Source organism: Mya arenaria, chromosome 10 (genome assembly GCF_026914265.1).
Source record: "Mya arenaria isolate MELC-2E11 chromosome 10, ASM2691426v1".
NCBI lineage: Eukaryota > Metazoa > Mollusca > Bivalvia > Myida > Myidae > Mya > Mya arenaria.
This window is the reverse complement of record NC_069131.1, coordinates 43,790,401-43,809,136: the sequence shown is the minus strand read 5'-3', so window position 1 is coordinate 43,809,136 and position 18,736 is coordinate 43,790,401. Positions and strand designations below refer to the sequence as shown.

The 18,736-nt window shown below is 36.8% G+C and overlaps 1 protein-coding gene across 1 annotated transcript; it reads right to left on the bottom strand.

Moving 5' to 3' along the window:
- Nucleotides 1-845: 845 nt before the first annotated feature.
- LOC128205323 (14-3-3 protein beta/alpha-B-like) lies at nucleotides 846-17,334 on the bottom strand. Its single transcript, XM_052906854.1, has 5 exons — nucleotides 16,951-17,334; nucleotides 11,161-11,296; nucleotides 9,882-10,045; nucleotides 7,829-7,924; nucleotides 846-3,655 (listed from the first exon to the last, which is right to left on the bottom strand). Exons 1-5 carry the CDS (start codon nucleotides 17,245-17,247, stop codon nucleotides 3,605-3,607), a joined length of 744 nt encoding a protein of 247 aa, XP_052762814.1. The 5' UTR covers nucleotides 17,248-17,334; the 3' UTR covers nucleotides 846-3,604.
- Between the last annotated feature and the right edge of the window lie 1,402 nt (nucleotides 17,335-18,736).

Genomic DNA, 18,736 nt, shown 5'->3' with positions numbered 1-18,736 from the left:
CCCACAGCCACTTTGTCAGGAGGCAGACACCTTAACCGTTTGACCACTCACACTGTGGTGGGGAACACACCCACAGCCACTTTGGCAAGAGGCAGACGCCTTAACCGTTTGACCACTCTCACTGTGGTGGGAAAAAACGAACCTTTAGCCACTTTGGCAAGAGGCAGACGCCTTAACCATTTGACCACTCTCACTGTGGTGGGGAACACACCCACAGCCACTTTGGCAAGAGGCAGACACCTTAACCGTTTGACCACTCTCACTGTGGTGGGTAACACACCCACAGCCACTTTGGCAAGAGGCAGACGCCTTAACCGTTTGACCACTCCCACTGTGATGGGGAACGAACCCACAGCCACTTTGTCACGATGCAGAGGCCTAAACTGTTTGACCACTCACTGTGGTGGGGAACGAACCCACAGCCACTTTGTCACGAGGCAGACGCCTAAACCGTTTGACCACTCTCACTGTGGTGGGAAACGAACCCACAGCCACTTTGTCACTAGGCAGTTGGGGGGGGGGGGGGGGGGGGGGGGGGGGGGGGGGGGGGGGGGGGGGGGGGGGGGGGGGAAGAAACAACCACTTGAGCAAAAGGAAGACGCATATATCGTTTGACCATTCTCACTAGATGTTACCTACTACTTTTCTAACAGTACATTAATTTTGACCAATAGTGTCTTCATTAGGAAGCTTCCTACATAAAGATCGGCTTAAACCTGTTCATCCAACAAAGCAGTTTTCTAGAGTGTGTTAATTTGTCTGAACTCTTTCACATTTGAGGATTCATGACTTGCATATAACTTGTAACTAAGTAAGACACCTAAAATAAAATGAAACAAGATAACAACAGCTTTTGATTTATTGAAAGGCAGACACACATACTGCTGTTATTAAATCAAAAATGCTATATTAATTGACTTATAACACCTTTCAGAATCCGAGGGTAAACTCGATACAGAACGTGTTTATGTTGCTCAGATCTGTATTAAGAAATCATCATTTTAAAAAATCGCAACATAAACATGTATAGCACTTGGTGGGGATAAAATAATAGGCAGGTAATTACTTTAATAGATTATACACTTTCATAGGTCAACTTTAGATAATACACTTAGACAACAATTTATTTAACTAATCCTTGAACTAGCAGTAGTAATAATTTGGTAGGATTTTTTGAGATATGCAATCTACATGTTGTGTTAAAATAACGTGGTGTTTCAAAAATTAAAACTTTAAGTGAAGTGTCGGTCAAATTGCTTCAATATTTATACAGTCGGCCGGAAGTAATAAGCATAAAGCTATTGAAGTAAATAGTTTTCTTTCTTCTGTAGCTATACCAATAGCCATTAACTATTAGTCTCACATATTGTTTTATATTATCAGATTCACAGCAGTACATTTAATCCAAAAATTAAGTATTAAACAGTATACAAAATCATACATTAAACAGCCTCACATTGAAATGTTGAATACATAACAACATTAAATCACAAGAGCAAACATAATACTCAATCATTCACTCTCAGTTCACAAAAACTTTAAAAGCATAACATGAAGTTATATTCTGCTGTGCACACCTACTGTTTATTTTCTATTTATACCACAACTGTCACAAAGTAATGTCATCTATTGATCCAAGAGCTACATTTTAAAATGTTAACCATCAAATACTTCCATTAACAAATCTATTCTTGTTTTATAATTCTTTAGTATTTGTTACTATAACTTGTAAGCTAAGCAAATGGAAGAAGTTGTTATCAGTACATATCTCAAACCCATATCAGTATCTCATTTACAAGATAATTATCCCAGTTTCTCCCTCAACTGATAAATCAGTTCATCGAGATCCATGATAGGAATATCAGTCCTCATATTAAAAGGCTTATAGCCCACTTGATACACTCAACAGACTAGACTACGATGTCTTGTATGGCAAACATGACTAGTGCTTAATTATTCAACCATATAAAATATTCAAAGCACTAATACAATGGGTGCATGCCGCCATGGTCGAAATAAGCACAAGCACACCAGTGGGGTACAAATATCAAGTTAAACATTTAAATTTTAAAAAACACTGGTCTCAAGCATTTGAGCACGTTGACCCTAGGTTCTTAATGCAATACAATACCACAACGTTGGCTTAAAAACGAACACATTAACTTGGGACAAAACTACACACATATGAATGAATACAGATTCTCTGTTGTACCGGTCAAGATTATGTTATGGGTAAAGTGCAGGAATATTATGTTTGGACAAATACATACATAATAAGAGTATCATCAGCAGTGAATTCTAAGAAGCATTTTTATTCAGAATAGTCCAAGAGGATGTAAAAAATTGTCAAAATGTACGCATTTGTTGATTAATTTTTACTCTTTTCCCCCATCATGCCAAATGTACATGTACATGTATGTATTTGAAAATAAAAAGAAAATAACCTGGCCTACACAAAATGTTGGTAATTATTCTGTTCTGTTGTAAATGTACCTTCCTCTGAGCAGCAAAACTAACCTTAACATTCATTACCATGATTATAAAATCACTATCTTTCACACAAATTTAAATCTATTTTATGACAATAATCATTTCTTCAGCATTAATAGCATCTAGAGTAAAGAGTAGAAGTCATCTACAAACTAGTTATTTAATAGTAATTACGTTTACCTATCACAGCATCTTTTCAAAGACCTAACACCACTACCACTATATTTCAATTGTTTAACAATTTAAAAAAAAATTAAGAATCAGTATGTTTTCCTAATGCTATTCCTAAAATACTTTTTAGTGTCATTGATTCTCTGTTACCATACTGTTTCCAATACAGCAATGTTATTGTGTTAAACATACATATATTTATACCTTAAACAACAGTACTGTATTTCATACATTGATTTGATACAAAATGTATGCTTATTTTCACACCTGCCATGTAGATACACTTGACACAAATAATATAATTCCATATATTTAGAATATGTACTGATGTAGAACTCTTCATAAACGTCCATTCTGTTCTTTAAAAAATCAAAAGCAAGGGACAGCCATTAACTTAAACAACCTAACAAAATGAAAAACAATTCCTATCGATTTGAATGAAAAGATAAGAAAATACCCAGTTTGCAAAAAAAAACCCGCAAAGAACAAGTCATTACACTATGTACCAGGACACTTAACATTTCAAGCAACACACTAAATATACGACTTGTCAGGGCTCAACATTACATTTATAAGCATGAATTGTAAGTGAATTTGTTTATTACAATTTTCATACAATCATACACATTAAGAGATTACTCTTTATCAATATTTAATTGCTTTATCAAGTGATACCCATGCAGACTTAAATTTCATAATGAAAAACATCCCAACAAATCAGATCATGAACATGTGAGTCATTAATGTCACGGTTAAAAAAAGCATTATGAGACCCATTTCTGAGACCTAAGTGTCCCAAAACACAGAGTAATTACTGTAATACAGGAAGGCAAGCATCCTGGGTAGACTGTGTGATTAACAATGCAGTATAATGTCCTAATGGTAAAAATGGCGCAACCCACTGGCCAACAAAAGACAAACAAAGCGCAACATTGCCCCGCCATCAGTTGTTATCTTCTGTCTGTTCCTCATTCTGAGCATCCGACGTCCAAAGCTACAAGAGAGAAATATATTACACATTTAATTATGTGTTTTAGTATCAACTAACAGCAACCCATTTTGAAGATGGTAACATAATAGCTTTTTCAATTCCAAGAGTTTTATACATGTTTATAGAACCTGATAATTTATCACTTGTCTTCATTTCAATTCAACATCACTCCTTAATCAAGTACCTCCTCAATCAATCAATTACATTTTTAACTACGAAAATACCCATGAATCAAGTAAAAAACACACAAGAAACACTGCGACTCAATCAAACAATGTTTTGAAGGTTTCAGTTTTTTTCTATTTTTATTTACATTAACCCTAGCAGCCCCAAATGCAACCACATGAAAGGTCCCAACTTAATTCTTCCTATACATTTTTTGTATACCAAGATACGTCACAAAATGTCAACCAAAACTAAAGTTATTCAGTACAAACCATTTTATTTATTTGGAGTAACAGTGACCTTGACCCTATGGCTCCAAACGCAATCCCATGAAAGGTCTCCATAATCTCTTCCTATATACCAAGTTTGATAGCAATATGCCTACCTCAACTAAGTTCTTCATAACCAACCGTTAACAGTGACATTGACCCAAGCGGCCCAAACGCAATCCCATGAAATGTCTCCATAAACTCTTCCAATATGCCAACGTTTGGTCGCAACATGTCAACCCTCTCCAAGTTATTCAGTACCAAACATTTTTTTCTATTTTTAGTTACAGTGACAATATCATTGACATGAGGGGCCCCAAACGCAACCCATGAAAGATCTCCATAAACTCTTCCTATATCACAGTTTTGGTCACAATAATTATGTCAACCCTAACTAAAGTTCTTCAGCTCCAACAGTTTATCTCTCTTTAGTAACAGTGATCTAGCAGACTCCAAACGCAAATCCCTGTTAAGGTCTCCATCAACTCTTCCAATACAAGAGATGTTTGTCAAACATTATGCCCCACCCCCCCCCCCCCCCCCCCTGAGCGCCATGTTGTCAGGATCATATGGACAATTGAATGAAATATGCATGGACCGAAATGACAGCTGATTTGTTGCTGTTTTAAGATTATGACCATTAAAGTGTGAGGATAAAGTGTGTTATGACCGTCATGACCTTTGACTCTATGAACTCAAAATCCAGAGTCATCAGCTGGTCACCAGAAACCTAAAGATCAAGTTTGAGGGCCATGGGTGCACGCATTGTCAAGTTATCACAAGACAAGTTTTTTTCGTTCAAGGTCACTGTGACCTTGACCTTTGACCAGATGACCACTTAAATCATAAGGGGTCATCTACAAGTCAGATGCAACTCCAAGTTAAGTTTGAAGGCCATGGGTTCAGGCATTGTTGAGTTATCACTCGGACAACCTTTTACCATTCAAGATCACTGTGACCTTGACCTTTGGCTCTATGAATCCTAAATCAATAAAGGTGATCTACTGGTCAGGCTTAACATCCATGTCAAGTTTAATGATCATAGGTTCAGGCATTGTTGAGATATCAGTGGGGGAAGATTTGTTAACTCTTTTGCGTTAAAGGTTACTGTGACATTGACCTTGGCCTGATGACCCCCAAAGTCGATTGGGGTCATCTACTGGGCAGGCCCAACCTTCATGTCAAGTTTGATGACCATAGGTCCAAGAATTGTCGAGTTTGCTTTCAAGGTCACTGTGACCTTGACCTTTGACCCCTAAAATCAATAGGGGTCATCTCCTGGTCAGGCCAATTCTCCAAGTCAAGTTTGAGGGCCATGGGTGCAGGCATCGTTGAGTTATCAATCGGACAACCTTTTACCATTAAAGGTCACTGTGACCTTGACCTTTGGCCCAATGACCCCAAAAACAATAGGGGTCATCTACTGGTCAGGCCCAACCTCCAAGTCAAGTTTGAGGGCCATGGGTGCAGGCATTGTCACGTTATCACTCGGACAACCTTTTACCATTCAAGGTCACTGCGACCTTGACCTTTGGTCTGATGACCCCCAAAAACAATAGGGGTCATCTCCTGGTCAGGCCCAACCTCCATGTCAAGTTTGAGGGCCATGGGTGCAGGAATTGTTGAGTTATCACTCGGACAAGCTTTAAAATTATTTTACCATTAAAGGTCACTGTGACCTTGACCTTTGACCCGATGACCCCCAAAATCAATAGGGGTCATCTACTGGTCATGCCCAACCTTCATGTGAAGTTTGATGACCATACGTCTAGGAATTGTTGAGTAATCACTCGGACAAGCTTTGGTCTACCGAGGGACCGACCGACCGACCGACCGACCGACCGACCGACCGACATGCCTGTGCAAAGCAATATACCCCTCTTCTTCGAAGGGGGGCATAATAACCAAGTTTGGTTACAAGAGATCAAGCCTTACAAAAGTTTTTTACTGTATTCAATAACAGTGGCCTTGACCCTAACTAAAGTTATCCAGTACCATAGGTGAGTTTGATGCTAAAAACAACATAAATCATTCTTATAACCAGGTTTCACTTTGTGACAACCTTGTTAACTACGAGCGCCGCAATGAGGCAGAATCAGGTTTTTCATATAGGTTATTAAAATTTATAGCCAATTCATTTCTTGTACATTTGTATGAGGTAGAAAAATACAGCAGCCTTTCTCTTCACTTTTATGAAATAGAGACATAACTGAAAATTACTCTAGTTAATTAAGCTTATCTGTTTAGTCAAATTATCAAGTTGTTGTTCAAACTCTAGTTAAAAACACACCTGAATCCAGTACTTGCCCCTCAAATCGCATAATCAAGTATGTACACATTCATCAACTAACCAACTCCTTAATCTAATAACCAACCCCTTGATCAAGCACTTACCCCTTGATCAAGTACTTACCCTTTAATCAGGTTCTAACCCCTTGATCAAGCAACTACCCCTTGATCAAGCACTTACCCTTTAATCAGGTTCTAACCCCTTGATCAAGCACCTTCCCCTTGATCAAGCACTTACCCTTTAATCAGGTTCTAACCCCTTGATCAAGCACCTACCTCTTGATCAAGCACTTACCCTTTGATCAAGCACCTACCCCATGATCAGAACTTACCCCTTATTCAGGTTCTAACCCCTTGATCAAGCACCTACCCCTTAATCAGGTGCTAACCCCTTGATCAAGCACCTACCCCTTGATCAAGCACTTACCCTTTGATCAAGCACCTACCCCATGATCAGAACTTACCCCTTATTCAGGTTCTAACCCCTTGATCAAGCACCTACCCTTTAATCAGGTGCTAACCCCTTGATCAAGCACCTACCCCTTGATCAAGCACTTACCCTTTGATCAAGCACCTACCCCATGATCAGAACTTACCCCTTATTCAGGTTCTAACCCCTTGATCAAGCACCTACCCCTTAATCAGGTGCCAACCCCTTGATCAAGCACCTACCCCTTGATCAAGCACTTACCCTTTAACCAGGTACTAACCCCTTAACCAGGTTCTAACCCCTTAATCAGGTACTAACCACTTAATCAAGTACTTACCACTTCATCTTGTACTTACCCCTTAATCAAGCACTTACCCCAAACTCAAGTACTTACCCTTTAATCAGGTACTAACCCCTGACACATGTTCTTACCCTCTAAATCAAGTCTTTCACCCTTACTGATTGAGTACTCTAAAGAGCCGCAAAAAATACTTTTAACTTCATCACATGAATTGACCAATTGCAATTTGTCAAGATCACTTGGCAAGGGTTTTCAGTTCATCTTTTTGGTAATTTTACCATGTGCTTTTAATGATAAAACAAAATTCTATTAAGGGTCAACTGATTGTTTGATTGATAACTGGCATCTGGTCAATTGTTAGAGAAATTAGAATTAAGAATTTAATTTAAAACCCTTTATATTTTTTTGCCCATATGTGAATAAATATTTGGATTGATAAAATAAATATTCCTCTGCGTGTGTGTGTGTCTGTGTGTGTTTGTGTGTAAGTGTTCCTTTATTTTCCTATCAGAATCAGTTATTATTGCTTTGTTTATTGCGTTAAAACATCCACAGAAGGCCCGTTGGAATGGTACATGTGTAATGCTTGTATATAATCATGGGATGCTTTTGTCTAAATCTGTTACCTTCTTTAAATAAACTTCTTCTTATTATTATTTTTATTATGGGGGGAGACATAATTACTTTAAAATTAAGTACTTACTCCTGAATGAAGCACTTACTGTTAGGTTATCTCTTAGCAGCTGCATTATCAATGTACTATCTTTGTAGGAATCTTCATTTAATGTGTCTAGTTCAGCAATTGCTTCATCAAATGCCTGAAAAATCCACATTGTAAACATAACCAACTGTTTTCAATGTAGCAAAACAAAGACAGCATGTTTATATAATCATTCTGGTTTAGGTCAATATAAATCCTTTAACTGAGATACCTGTAACAGCATATCAATACGGGTGAAATGAACTAAGCAATCTTGGCTTTACAAAAATTATTTGCTTAACCCCATATTGGCCTTTGTTAGAACTAAAATTCCAGAAATTGAATGTGTTGCCTGACCTCCTGATTCAAAACAGGTTCATCTATTAGCATGGACCAATGTGCATACCAAGTTTGAAGACAACACCAAATTTGAAGACTAAACCAAGTTGTTTTAAAGTTCTGAATGGGAAACACCCATAAATCTAGTAACAGTTCCATGGTTACCTTAACCTTTGACTTACTGACCCACTTAAAAAAGGGTTATCTACTAACATTGATCAATATTAATATAGTAATATTTTTTGTTAAAGTCACCTTTAGGTTCATCTTTTAACCATGACTGATGTGCATAGCAAGTTTGAAGCCTAAATCAAATTGACTCAAACTTATTGATTGAAAGCAAAGGTGTGACACTGACAGACACAGTAATCCCTATGTACATGTATCAGCTACGTTTTGACCATTACAAAAGATATAATGTACAAAATGATAATTTTCTCTAAGCATTTTATTTCAGTTTTAAACTGCTTTGTAATTGGAAACCAAAATAAACAAGAGATGTTTGTCAAACATTATGCCCCCTGAGCGCCAAGTTGCCAGAAATATTTGGACAATTGAATGAAATATGCATGGACTGAAATGACAGCTGATTTGTCATTGGATGCATATGAGGCAGGTCATCTACTGGTCATACCTAATCTTCATGTCAAGTTTGATGACCATAGGTCCGGGAATTGTTGAGTTATCACTCGGACAAGCTTTGGTCTTCCAACAGACCGACCGACATGTGCAAAGCAATTATATAACCCCTCTGCTTCGAAGGGGGGCATAATTAAACTAGATGTTCACTGAAAACTGATACTTCAACTCATGCATTTAGTGACATATAAATTTCTACTGTCTACTATATAAGACAAATATCAGAACAATACTCTTACTTTAAAACTTTACTGAAGAAAATATATCCTTGATGATCATCTATCTTAGTTTGAAACAAACATGGCACTTAGTGGATAGAGGAGCTTGAGGCAAATTTTCTCCAAAATTGCATAAGATGTACTTTACTTATGATAACTTAAGAAGGCAAATAAATGCCCAACTAAAATAGTAACATAAAAGAAAATCATTTCTATACAAACATTTATACATCAATCCCAATCATCTGTGCATGCATTAAAAAAATATGGACAATCAGAAAACCTTTTTTCAGCTTACAGTCACACTGACCTTGACCTTTGACCCACTGACCTCAAAATCAATAGGGTTCATCTGCTGGTCATGACCAATAAGCCTACCTAGTATGAGGTCCCTGGGTCAAAGCGTTCTCAAGTTATTGATCGGAAACCGTTTTTCATGTTAAGGTCACACTGACCTTGACCTTTGACCCACTGACCTCAAAATCAATAGGGTTCATCTGCTGGTCATGACCAATACACCTACCAAGTATGAGGTCCCTGGGTCAAAGCGTTCTCAAGTTATTGATCGGAAACCGTTTTTCATGTAAAGGTCACACTGACCTTGACCTTTGACCCACTGACCTCAAAATCAATAGGGTTCATCTGCTGGTGATGACCAATACACATACCAAGTATGAGGTCCCTCGGTCAAAGCGTTCTCAAGTTATTGATCGGAAACCATTTGGTATTCCGACCGACCGACAGACAGACCGACCGACCGACCGACCGACATGTGCAAAACAATATACCCCACTTTTTTCAAAAGGGGGCATAAAAAAACAGGTGATTTTTAGCAAAATAAGAGTAGTAAATTTTATATCTATTTTTCGGACATCATACCTTTTTGGCGAGATTACATGCATCTGACGGGTTGTTTTTAATTTCGTAGTGGAACACGGAGTAGTTAAGTGCTAGCCCTAGCCGGATGGGATGTGTTTTAGTCAGTCCTTCACTGGCCTTTTTCATCGCCTCACCATATGCCTCATTAGATTTCTCAACCACCTCTGAAAAACAACAGGAAAAGATCAGAAACCTTTTATAACAAAATAATTACAACAGTACTGTAATAAACATTTATGGCACTTATTTTATTTCTAACAACCTCTTATTCTTGTTAGCATTCATAAAATATATGGTGTTGACATCAACAGACTTGGCGCCTCTACCACATTATCACTTCATCATTACATTCAAACATTTATGGCAAAATGATCCCATGCTACTAAGCTTCCATTTTCCAGGTCAGAGCTTTTCGTTCCAAGGAATACAAGAATCTTTATTTTAAGTCCGGTATATGATAACAAAACCAGAGCTGTCACAGAGACAGCGCACTCGACTTTTCTGCCGCTTTTCTGTGCAAGGATTGAAAAGTTTTGGTGAAACAGGCATGGATCACTGTAAAATTAGATTAGAATAATAGGTTGTTTAAAATAATATTCTAAGTCCCATAATAAAACGCCATTATTTGCAAAATAGAGTTATCTAACTTGGTTATTCAAGTAGGTTGGGTGGTTGAGTACCATTGTATAAAGTCTCAATGCAATACATCAAGTAGTTGCTGAGATATTAACCTACGTGTGAGAACATGCAAAACCTTAACCAGAATTTTTAAGTCAAATAATAAAGGCCCATTTTTTGCATCATATTCAAATAATTGTTATCTAACTTCATTAATTTAGTAGATTAGATAGTTGGGAATATATATAAAAAGTTTCAATTCAATAAATGATGTATTTACTGAGATAATGACTTAAAGGTGCTTACATGCAAAACCTTAACCAAGGTGTGACGCCAACGCCGACGCTAGGGTGAGTAGTATAGCTCTCCTTATTCTTCAAATAGTCGAGCTAAAAATTAGCTCCATGAGCTACTTTCTGACATGAACAACAAACATACATAACATATCAAAACATAACAATGAGCTGGTGACCTGGAAATGAAAGTATATACATGTAGTTTTAAATAGGTACACTATTGGAACAAGTATTTACAAAAGTTGTTTCTTATTATATTCATGCACCTTCTACAAATGTTCATACATAAAATGTTCACATTTAATAACTCATAATTAAACAGGAGTGTTGCTTAATATGTAGACAGTGAAAGAACTAGCACTTACCATCCCGAGTGCTGCCCTGGCTGACCTCAGCTAGGTAGCGATAGTAATCTCCCTTCATCTTCATGTAGAACACGACACTCTCTTCGTGGCCATTGTTTCCATTCACCTTTGGAATCAGTGACCCATCAAGCAGACTCTGAAAGCATACAAAATGGAAATAAGCAATCATATTACTGATTTTTCACAATTATCAGTCTGTTTTTATCTTCACATGTTTCCTTTTGAATAGATGATTTTGGGTTCATGTTAAGAATGAACATCTGGACAAATTTGACCTTGTCAGACCGATTTCAGTAACCGAAAATGGCTAAAAAATCCTTTTTTTTAATTTAAGCTTGACTATTCCAAGAATAAGGAGGCTTTTCTATTTGCGTAAGCATCAGCGTCCAGTAATTTTTTAGGGCAGGTTGTAATTTTCATTTATAACTCCAATACCCTTCATTCTATTCACTTTATACTTCACACCATGTTCAGGACCATCACACACTGGAATTATGTAGTTCCATATTAACCTAGATACAAATTAAGGCCCCTGACTGACTAAGGAACTTAGGTTGAAGTTTGTGGGCACATTGTGTCTGGTTAAAGTTTAAGGGCAAGTTGGGAATTGTTACTAATTCCAGTATGACCTGATGATATGTGCAGAAAATTTTAATGCAGAAGTGATTATAAAAAAATCAAAATTCGAGTTACATTGAAGCTTTATATTATGAATTTGATGTGATTTAGGGTTGAAACAGATAGGGCTTCTACTTGTGTGACGATATCATTATTGGGATGGTTAATGACAAAGTTTATGTGAATTTGTTTAAAACAAACATAAAAGACATATTAAAACCTTGATAGAAATTACAATTATGACGTTTGCATTAATGCATTTGGAATTATTAATGATTGTTTAAAGGCCGGGGTGCCTGACCCCAAATATCCTACCGGACAGCAATTAGGCCTATTTGGAAGAGGGCATTAACAACCTCATACTATGATAGTAAACCTGAAGTAAACAGGAATTGGTAGTGAAATTCAGTTGGCTGTTAGAGGGTCATGACCTTTCAAGATCTGTCAATCAATATTGCTGGGAAATTTTAATTTGTTTGACAGTTATAAAAAATAATATTTGAAAGTAGTTTTTATTTAAGGAGTGAATTGCGGGGTTGATTTCATTATCGGGGTATGAACGCAATTGGGTTGGTCAATGTGTGTGGAGTCCGAAGGACTGCCTGACGAATCTGCCATCGCTTAATTAATACACAGTACAAAGAGAATACTGTGAATATTTTCGCAGTCTGTGAATTTGTAAACATTTTGGGCTAAAAACGACAGGATGTCATTTACACATGTAAACATGGGAGCCTTGAACACCACAAGGGGGCACAACCAGCAATTTACCCAGCTCTAAGCTAGTAAACCAGCCTTATTTATTTACACAGCTTCAATCCAGCATCCATTGTTCGCTGGAACCATCTACCATCAAAGATAGTCAACCAGCCTACTCTCAAAATGGGTTCCAGTCAGCCATTGTGAGACTAGGAGGCATCTACAAATCTCTGTCTCCGTTTTTAATCAGTTCTTTTAAACAAAGTCAGGGCTTGACACTTATTCTAATACTTGGTTGCCCTTCGGGCAACCACCTAGCCATTTTCACTTGCCCGAATGGATTTTTTACTTGCCGAATTTTTTGGGGCTCATTTTATTGTTATACTTAACAACAAAACCAATTTCCAGATTCAACCTGCACATCAGGGCTTGCTGTATTTGAAATAAATCAGTTGTCATGAAATTTGTAACTAATAGCACATACATTCAAATTATTAAGGATGAAATAAAATTGAATTATAAGAACGAACAGTCAACCTCTTATTATCTTAGCCTTGTAATCTTCCATTTATTTTGAACTAAATTATAATTTATTGCAATGTAAAGTGAAATCGGACAGTTCCAAAAACCGAGCATCCGAAAATTGGAGCAGTCCGAAAAATAGCCAAAATGACCATTCTCACTGTGTCTGAGTCCAGGAAAACTGTTTCCCCAAGACTCGACCCAGCGTCGTTTTCGTTTCTTTTCATAGCTGGTCTTTTTCTCGGATGACTTAGCCTTTTTTCGTTTGAAACATTAAAAAAACTTGACAGCGTCGACTGTCAAAACATCATTTGACGATTTGTGTACATTGTTAGGGCATTAACTGGAATGCTAGCTTTATGGATTTGGTGCAGCTCACGCGATTGGCCAACGGATCTAAACGGAATTACTCGAGCTCTGTCGGAAAATATTCGGCAGTCTTCGCCATCGTAGTTTCGAATGAAAATGTCAGAGGAGCTACGTTTGACCCGATTTTTCGAGTCAACAACCAATGAGTGCATTAGTTTCGGTTTGATAAATACTCTCCAAGAAGGAGATTACGGACTACTTTTTTTACCAGAAGTCGCCACTATGACGAGTTTTTTTTGTTACTGCCCGATCGGGCAGGTAGATTCTAAAAACTACTGCCCGCCTGTAAAAATTACTTGCCCCGGGCAATCAGGCAGTGGTTAATGTCGAGCCCTGACAGTGTTAAAATTGAATTTAAAGGAAAAAGCTTTTCCGACTCCTGCGTACCTTCAGTGTATTATCACATCACAAGAATGCTTAAGTTGTGTGAGGCGATCACTAAAGATGATGAAGCATGCAGTTCAATATTCGCAATGGTACTGGTTGGAGAGCATTATAAGGCAGTAAAAAGTAGCTGGCAGTTGTCATTTTCTCCTTATATTCATTATTGTCATGGCATTTGTTGGCGTTATTCCATAAAATGTGTAATTTTGCTGCTAATAAAAGGTAAGAGAAAAAAAATCGTGTAGAATTTGTGTAAGGTGTTTCAAAATTACGAAAATGTTATAAAATCTGCAAATTCTCACTTGGGGCATGGTTGCGTGTTATTGAATGCGCATGCGTATTGACCAATTTGCATATTGATTTATAGCAATTAGTTTTCCCCTACAGGGTTTGAATTTTGACTCGCATACTCGCAAAATGCGAGCGACATTTACAAATTGCGAGTGACTTTTATTCACGCTCACAAAATTCTGCGAGTGGCTTTTTCTAGACCACAAAATTTTAAAAGGAAAGTAGAATAAACATGAACTTAACTCCGCTACGTAGTCGAGTGTAAACAGCCTATAAGTGGCATGTTTACACTACCAGTATAAAGAAGACAGTACAGAGTCACGCTCTAGTAAGTTTTCAAAAATAGAACAAATACGGAAAAGGAGTTTTATCTCGAATCTTTCCGGGATGCTCTGAGGCGTGCATTATACAAAGTGAATACGAATGACGTAATCACCTAGCTCAATCATTGGCTAAATTTAGCGCTTCTGCGCACTATATGTAAACCCCATCATCCTTTGAATATATTTTCGCCCAACTGTCAAAATGAATAGACTACTGTTGCTTTTTTTATTTCAAATTTATTTATTTTAATACTTACAGACTTAATGAAATCTGTAGCGTGCTTGTCGAATGGGTATTAAATTACCCAATGTCAAGGGTAAATATACAAAGTGAACAATGACAATGTATTGAACAGCTTTGTTATCAAAAAGCTGCCACCATCAGATGAGTCTTTCCGTACCCCCCAAATAGAATAAGCCATCAACAAGTTCTAGTAGTTGAGTCACTCAAGATTGATACTTTTTAATATTCTTAATATGTCTTAGGTGTAAATTTCTACTTTAATTAGACAATATTATAAGGGCATAAAGCAAATAATAAAATTGCAAGTTGAATTTTCATTTTGCGAGTTGCCTCAAAATTCACTCGCAAAATTTTGCGAGTGCTCCTCAAAGTTAAATTCGAACCCTGCCCTAAACATGTATTGTCAATATTGTATCATGAGCGACACAATCCTGGAATCGTATTTCATCAAATTGCTTGATTGAAAAAGTCGATGCATTGCAACATCAATGTCCACATCCTGAAAACAAAATTAACCTTGATTTTTATTGACGATTTCAGTAAACAAGCCAGACAATTCTTACAAACATATGCTCACCTAATTTAATGGTTTGGTGAAGTTCCTCAGGGGGATAATTGTTGCAAAATTTCCAAAAATGCTTCAAATGAAAAAATAGTGCTGTATTTTATCAATTGGCAGAATTTTGCTTGAAAAAGGCCTCTATGTGGTGCATTTCTTTCTCTTATGTGGTGCATTTCTTTCTCTATCAAATTGGATTAATTTCATGAAAACACACTATAGTCATCTTGTTTATACTATTAGTGAGTGTATTTGATCTCATATCAGGAATTTTTTTCTAATCAGAATGACACAAAAACATGTATTATGCTTTATGTAAGAAATTCCGGGTACTGCTTCTCATTTAACCTTTTAACATAATTATGCGTTATTGTTTGCCCCCTTTGGCGCCCCAAATTGCCACAGGTTGACATGACGTCACATTTTTTTTATATTATAAACAATCACAATCATTGAAATTAGACTTTTGGATGAACAAGCCTGAATTCATATACTATAGCTTGGCATCAAATTTTTGAACAAGCCCTGCTATATAAAATTCAGAATTTGAGCAAGCCCGGAAGACATTTTACCAGTGCAGGGCTTGTGGGCTTGTGTTAATTTCGACCACTGCAATCATACAACATTGCCCCATGGTTTGTGTAACTACAAGTATGATTTCCGTCGATACCTTTTCTATGCAGAATTTTTTTACAAACCAGTCAAAAATGCCAGACACTGCTCTCCAGCCAGTATCTAATAAACTTAGTGAAAATGTATGTAGTTAGCTTGCAGAGTTGTAATCATATTCCTTCTACCACTCAGGTTGTTTTAATACATTAATATTCAGACGTTTTATTCTGCGATTGATTAAATTGATGGTACACTTTAAAATACATTCAACTGCGTTTCATGCTATTTGTTGCTGAGGAACCGCTGCTCGTCTAGAGCACTAAATCGGTCACCTGGTACACCTATTGCCCCTGGTAAAACAAAAATATTTTAGTTCCAGAATTTCTTTTTGAAGTAACTGCCAAGATAATTGAAGCATCTTCTAGGGGACCCCTGGTAAAACAAAAATATTTGAAATGTACTTCCCTAACTTCTTTTTGAAGTAACTGCCACGATAATTGAAGCATCTTCTAGGGGACCTAAAAAGTTATCAGTTTTCTGACCTACCCTTTATTCTGATACTTTTGGCACTAATGTTAATTTTATAATTGCTAACTTTTTTTCTGTAATCATTTTTTTATATATACAGTCATCGAAATTAGACTTTCGGATGAACAAGCCCATATTCTTATACTATTGCATGGAATCATATTTTTGAACAAGCCCTGCTATATAAAATTCAGAATTTGAGCAAGCCCGGAATACATTTTACCAGTGAAGGGCTTGCAGGCTTGTGCTAATTTCGACCACTGTATATATCAGCGGAAACATGTGTTAGAGTACCAAGACCAAATCACAATGGTTCTTAACATGGAAATGATATAAGACACAACTTAAGTAAATAAAAGGACACAACTTAAGTAAATAAAAATTACATACCAACCAATGCTATTGGGCGAGAACCTGAACTTGAATATATTTATAATTTGCAATTTTTGGGCTGTGAAATAACAAGGAATACATCTTTATAAACCATTGTAATTTGGTATTGATCGCTTCACAGTTGGAGCCTGAATGGATGCTTAAATTTGTATTGAGGCTTACAATATTTATAATCACCGCAGTATCTCGGTGGTACACATTACATGCATAAATTTATACGGGTATGACAGCTTTTTGGATATTCTTACCAAGACTTCCTCACAAATTTGTTTCAACTCCTCTTCTATTTTCTGTCTGTATTCTTTTGCCATTTGTGTCTTCTTATCACCCTCGGCGCTTTTGTTTTCAATACTTGAAATCACACGCCAAGATGAGCGACGTGCACCTACGACATTTTTGTAAGCAACCGAGAGCAGGTTCCGTTCCTCGTTTGAAAGTTCTTCCGACATTTGTACAAGTGCTTTCATGCCCCTGGCCATATCATCATACCGTTCAGCCTGCTCGCTAAACTTGGCCTTCTGCAAGAGTTCATCTTTGGATGCCATAGTGGACAATTTGGAAAGTTAACTCGAGTATCAGGTTCCTTTCCAAAACACTTGCTCAAGATGGCGATATACTGAGCCGATTCACAGAACTACTTTCGTGCTCGCATGACTAATATTCAGTTGTTTGGTATTGCAAATAATAAATTTATTAAATATATATTCATCACTAGTAAACAAAATTTCTAGGCGTTACTTTTTGATGGTATTTTGTTTACATACCTGGTAGCATTATAAAACATCTAATTATTACAGAACTACTTTTTTATTCATTAATATGTATCTGAAAGAGTTGTCTTTCTTCGATTTAAGAGGCGTTCCCAAATTGCCGGGGATTCTGCCATGACGTCACGGTCGCTATGGAAACATTAATTCAATAAATATACAACTTCAAAACTCATCATGATATGACTAGCCCCCTTGTAGGTACGCGAGCACAAATCCCTGGTCATTAATACTACTAGTCAATGTTTTTGTCCGAAATCGTTGTTTATGTCAGTAGATTCCATATGTCATAAAATAACATATATACTATATATATCACGGTACGATCTATCACACACTTATTTAAAATTCAGAGCATGATATCATGAACTCCCATCGTCGGCAACTCCGGTACTTTAATACGTCTATATACATACTACAATAGTTTTAATAAAGCAATTTGTACTCTAAGTAATGCAGTATGTACATAATCAATATACATATATATATATTCTACTAATTATTACTGCCGTAAGATAATCTGATACGTTCGAGAATTGTTTCGTGTTAACCACTTCATTTTTGCGATAATTATCTAGAGTTATATCTAGTTAATATTCGCGAAACTTTTTTAATAAGAAAATTGTCATGAGACTAAAAACAGGCTTGAAAGTGCCCAGCACTGCGTGTACGTGTTACAATGTACGTGTCTTCAAGGAAGACTAAATAGCCAAACCTGAAAGCAAAATAGTAACATGACATCAGACATGATAAAGATAACATTTTCTCCCACCTCAGATGAGTAGATCCAATTGTAACCCGGTGCTAATTTGCCGTTTTTACTATTTCCTTGATAGAATATTATGTTGTGGAATTAGCGTTTTCACGCACGGAGATTTTCGTGAGATGTTCTCACTTCAAACATTACTTTTGGGAGACATCTTGTATTGTACTTTTTAAAGTTAGGAGTTTTAGCATTATGATATGTGGTATGTATTGGCCCTTCATTGTTTAATTCTGCATTTGGTGCAATGAGTTGTATTGGATGCTTTGTTTGTATTTTCGGAGCAATTCATGTATTTTCGTGGTTCTTGTGAAATACTAGTTCAAGATAGCAGTGATGTCTCTTTCTTGTCTTTGTTGCACATTTTGCACATGTTTATAATATGTTGATTTACAGATTAACAGTACACTGACAACACGGTTATGGGGTGAGATAGGAGACGTTTCGAGATATTTATAGGACATTTGGTTCCACATACCTGTAAGTTTCATTGTGTTTATGTTA

What these genes read in the sequence shown, in the direction of transcription:
- LOC128205323 (XM_052906854.1), bottom strand. Translation starts at nt 17,247, where the DNA reads ATGGCATCCAAAGATGAACTCTTGCAGAAGGCCAAGTTTAGCGAGCAG. An exon ending in CATGTAATCTCGCCAAAAAG is followed by an intron (nt 7,925 to 9,881) that starts GTATGATGTCCG and finishes TGGATTTTTCAG; the next exon opens with GCATTTGATGAAGCAATTGC. An exon ending in TGCTAAGAGATAACCTAACA is followed by an intron (nt 3,656 to 7,828) that starts GTAAGTGCTTCA and finishes TCTCTCTTGTAG; the next exon opens with CTTTGGACGTCGGATGCTCA.